At 42.3% G+C, this 5,139-nt stretch overlaps 1 protein-coding gene across 1 annotated transcript in view; it reads left to right on the top strand.

Moving 5' to 3' along the window:
• Positions 1-5,139, top strand: part of grin1b (glutamate receptor, ionotropic, N-methyl D-aspartate 1b) — a gene marked incomplete in the record, with an annotated part of 49,395 nt that overhangs the window by 5,616 nt on the left and 38,640 nt on the right. The window contains 2 exon segments of the mRNA XM_014022811.1: positions 1,380-1,514; positions 3,910-4,086. Coding sequence (XP_013878265.1) covers positions 1,380-1,514; positions 3,910-4,086 — 312 coding nt within the window.

Raw genomic sequence — 5,139 nt, 5'->3', positions numbered from 1 at the left:
TTTAATAAACAGATATAAAAATACTTTTTGATCCATTTTAAAGTTCAGATGTTTTTTTTTTTTTACTTTTTTAAAGTTAAAACTTTATTTTCAAGATTAAACAAATTTATTAGTTTTTTTCACTTTTATTTCTGAATATTTTAATCTAGATGTCCCGGTGGAGCAGCGGGTAGAGCTGCTGCCTCACAGCATGAGGCTCGCAGGTTCTCCTGAGTTTACATGTTCTCCCTGTGCAGATGTGGGTTTTCTCCAAAAACATGCACGTTGTGTTGACTGAGATGAGAGTGGTTACATCGTTTGTCTCTGTGTGTCTTTGGACGTCTTGGTGCTGGGACAGAGTTTCAGGAGTGAGCTTGAAACCTGGACCTGGACCTGGACCTGGACCTGCCCGGCTCAGAGGGACCATCTGAAGCTTGTTGGATGTAAAACCTGCAGGACAGAAGCAGCTGCAGCGTCTTTAATCTGTCCTCTGGGAGGACGGTGGGATTACATGTGAGCAGAGATGGAGGGGACGTTAATCTGGCGTTCATCTCTGCAGCACAGAGCCGCCATGTTGGCCTGGTTTCTGCTCCAGGCGGCTCGTTGGTCTGGTAGTCTGACCTCAGGTGGTCCTGCTGGTCCTCTGACGGGTCACAGTTTGGACCGGTGCTGAAAACCCACAGAACCAGTGTTATTTTAGTGACAGGGTCTCAGGAGGAGACCCCGAGCCTGCTCCTTCTGTGTGAAAAGCCTGAGTTTGACGTCTCAGCGGGACATTTTAGTACCTGTCTTTGTCTCCGTCCTGGGAGCAGTCGGGACGCTGCAGCTGAGATTAAAAGCCTCAAACACATTTTTTTTTAAAATTTCCCTTCAGGAAGCGACAGGATTTCAGCTCCGGTGAAACACGTGAACTCATTCTGTCACTTTCCTCTCTGCTCTTTGTCTTCATCTTTTTCTAATCAGCTTCATGAAAGATTCACGTTTTTACAAATCATTTCAGGTCCTCTGAACGTCCCAAACTCTTAACATTTAACACAGAACGAACTAAAACAAAATCAGATCAAATAAACCAGGACTTCCTGTCAGACCTCAGAGTCTGTGTTGGGCAGAACTCTCAGCTACTACCACACTAAACTTCAGCTCAGTTCCTCAAAGTTTAATGAATAAAAGACATTTTTTATAAAATCAGTTGGCTGAGGCGGCCATCTTAACGTGAACTGACTTCATTTAATTCTTTGCAGTTGTTTAGGAGATATTTTGCTAAAAGACAATTAATGAAAACATTGTTCACATCATGATTTTGGCAACGAGTCATAATGATTTTACTGCATGGTGCTCTTCTTCTTCTTCTTCTTCTTCTTCTTCTTCTTCTTCTTCTTCTTCTTCTTCTTCTTCTGCAGGTCTACGCCATCCTGGTCAGTCATCCCCCGCAGTCCAATGACCACCTGACCCCCACACCCGTCTCCTACACGGCCGGGTTCTACAGGATTCCTGTGGTCGGCCTGACAACGCGCATGTCCATCTACTCGGACAAGGTCAGCCGGACCCTCGGGTCTGTACTGCTCGGAGGCAGTTTGGTGTTCATCAGGGCTCGGTCCTCGGTTCTCGTTTCCTTCTTTGGTGTTTCGGTTTCAAAACAAAATTGCCAAAAGAAAACAAATGTGTTAATTTTTGTTGTTGTTGTTTTTTTCTTTTCTAAATGTAAAATCAAACTAATTAAAAATCCAGTGTTTGATTTTTGCTTCAGTATCTAAATCTGAAAAAAAAGTGGTTGTTTCAACATATAGTGATAGTGGAAATGAAGAAAGTTGTCAAAGAAGAAGAGTTTAGAGTGGCTGAAAGAACTTTTATAAAAACAAAACACTCCTAAAGATCTTGGCAGTGGCTGCTCTCAGACCTGACTCTGCACAACTTGGAAAATTAAAACCATCACTGACCCCTTTAAATCAAACAGGACCCTGGTGAGAAGTGAAAACAACGTGCCATGATTCTCAGTTCTACCAGGAGGTCTAAAAGCTTGTTTTTACTTTAATCATTAAAATACGGTGGCCCAGGCGTGTCATGTCAAATTCAAAAGACACAACACAAATACAAAAGTTGTAACACAAATACAAAAGTTGTAACACAAATGCAAAAGTCGCAACACAAATGCAAAAGTCGCAACACAAATACAAAAGNCAAAAGTCGCAACACAAATGCAAAAGTCGCAACACAAATACAAAAGCCGCAACACAAATACAAAAGCCGCAACACAAATACAAAAGTCGTAACACAAATACAAAAGCCACAACACAAATGCAAAAGCCGCAACACAAATATAAAAGTCACAACACAAATACAAAAAACCGCAACACAAATACAAAATTTGCAACACAAAAACAAAAGCTGCAACACAAATACAAAAGCTGCAACACAAATACAAAAGCTGCAACAATAATACAAAAGCCGCAACACAAATACAAGAGTTGCAACACAAATACAAAAGCCGCAAAACAAATACAAAAGCCGCAAAACAAATACAAAAGCCGCAACACAAATACAAAAGCCGCAACACAAATACAAAAGTCATAACACAAATACAAAAGCCACAACACAAATGCAAAAGCCGCAACACAAATATAAAAGTCGCAACACAAATACAAAAGCCACAACACAAATACAAAAGCTGCAACACAAATACAAAGCTGCAACACAAATACAAAAGCCGCAACACAAATACAAAGCCGCAACACAAATACAAACGCCGCAACACAAATACAAACGCCGCAACACAAATACAAAAGCCGCAGGACGTGACACTTCTGGGCCACCATACTAAAATGAAAAAAAAATGAAGCATTTTTTTAAATTGTCATTCTTTTTATTTTGTTTTAAAACAGGAAAACTGAAAAATTCCACCTCATTATTTTTTCTCATTTTATTTTGAAACTGAAAAACCAAAGAACGAACCTTACACAGAGATGTTTTTACCAATGTTTCATTTTTTTATCACCCGTCAGTTTTATTTAGCACTTTTAGCATTTTTTTAGCACCAAAAGTTTACTGTCCGAATATTTGTAGCTAGTAAAAACATTTAGTGAAAACATGAGCAGAACCTGCAGAAAACTGGATTTCATTTGAAGTTTGACAGAATTTCATTTTGAAAAAGTTGTTTTCTTTTTAGTTTTTCTGCAAAGCCGAATTCTGTTTTATGCCGATGATGACTCGATGTTTTAGAACAACGTGAACACTGAGTCAGCATTTCTTCTGTAGGCTTTTGTTTTACTGTGACTCTTTTGACACACGTCCCGCTTCAATTAAATGGTCCAGTCAGAGTCCAGAACCCGACTGAAACCCTGTGGTGGGACCTCCAGAGAGCTGAGGGGAAACCAGGAAGAGTGCTCCAAAATCCCTCTAAAACCATGAGACTGCTAAAGGCCTACAGGAGGCTTCTAAATCTGCTGGGACCAGTTTTGAGACGGTGGACTCCGTTTGACTTCGTGTCAGATCTGAACCGTTTCAGAACCTGATAGATCAGTTTTATCAGGTCCTGATATGTGAAACCTGAGACCTGAAAGAGGTTTTTCTTCCTCCTGGACTCAGAATGTTCTCCGTGTCGCCTGCAGCCTGAACAGGAAACCTCTCTGAGCCTCTCAGGTTTACAATATTGATGAAAACATTTGGAGCGTCTTCGTCCCAGAATATCCCAGCTCCTCCAGTCAACAACGCTCCAGTTCTCCTCCAGTTTGCTCCGAAGGAATAAAATATTCACATTTTGGCTCTCGTGTGAAGTCATCGTGCGTTTGATCATCTCAGATATATTTAACTCCTCCCATCAAACTTCAGACTCACCTTCTAGTTTCAGCCAATCCCAGCCCCCCCCCCCCACCCACTGAGGGGACGTCTGGTCCGATCAGCTGGTGCTGACTTCCTCCTCCTCCTCTCCCTCAGAGCATCCACCTGTCCTTCCTGAGGACGGTCCCGCCGTACTCCCACCAGGCCCAGGTGTGGTTCGACCTGATGAGGGAGTTCAGGTGGAACCACATCATCCTGATCGTCAGCGACGACCACGAGGGCCGAGCCGCCCAGAAGAGGCTGGAGACACTGCTGGAGGAGCGCGAGACCAAGGTGGGCTCACGCACAGACCCACTGTCACATGTTAGCGAACACGTTAACCATCCATGTTGGGCTGCACGTACAGCGGGTTGCAAAAGTATTCAGCCCTCCCTCTGGTTGGTTGACTCATGATCTGGAATTTAGTTTTTCATTTGATAAGAACTGATGGTCCTACACAATAAAACTCAACATAATGACGGCTACTAAAGGAAAGACTTAATTTAAATCATTCTAAAAACATATTAAACAGAAAAATGGTGAGTGCGTATGTATTCACCCCCCTTAGATTTGGAACCAATATCTTCAGGAGCCACAGAGTTGGTTCAACAAGATCCACATGTGGAAAGTTTTAGGTCTTATCCAAACTATTTTATCAAAAATATTTATTTATTTAAAATGGGAACACATTGTGGTCGTCCTAGAAGAGGTGGAACAAGAGAAAGATGATGGATTGATTGATGATCTGTTGGATGGATGGACAGATGGATGAATGGATGGTTGGATGGATGGATGTATGGATGGTTGGATGGATGGTTGGCTGTATGGATGGATGGTTGGATGGATGGATGGACAAATGGATGGATGTTTGGATGCATGGATGGATGGATGGTTGGTTGGATGTATGTATGGTTGGTTGGTTGGTTGGTTGGGTGGGTGGTTGGACAGATGGATGGATGGATGTAAGGTTGGATGGATGGTTGGATGTACGGATGATGTATGGATGGTTGGTTGGTTGGACAGCTAGATGGTTGGATGTATGGATGGATGTATGGATGGTTGGTTGGTTGGACAGCTGGATGGATGGATGGATGGATGGATGGATGGATGGATGGAGGATGGTTGGTTGGATGGATGATGGATAGATGGTTAGTTGGATGGATGGATGTATGGTTGGATGTATGGATGAATGGATGGACAGATGGTTGGATGTATGTATGTATGTATGTATGTATGTATGTATGTATGTATGGATGGATGGATGGATGGATGGATGGATGGATGGATGTATGTATGTATGTATGGATGGATGGATGGATGGATGGATGGATGGATGGATGGATGGAC

The sequence above is a fragment of the Austrofundulus limnaeus genome, unplaced genomic scaffold, assembly GCF_001266775.1.
Source record: "Austrofundulus limnaeus strain Quisiro unplaced genomic scaffold, Austrofundulus_limnaeus-1.0 Scaffold343, whole genome shotgun sequence".
In the NCBI taxonomy this organism is placed as follows: Eukaryota; Metazoa; Chordata; class Actinopteri; order Cyprinodontiformes; family Rivulidae; genus Austrofundulus; species Austrofundulus limnaeus.
This window is presented reverse-complemented; position numbering and strand designations above follow the sequence as displayed.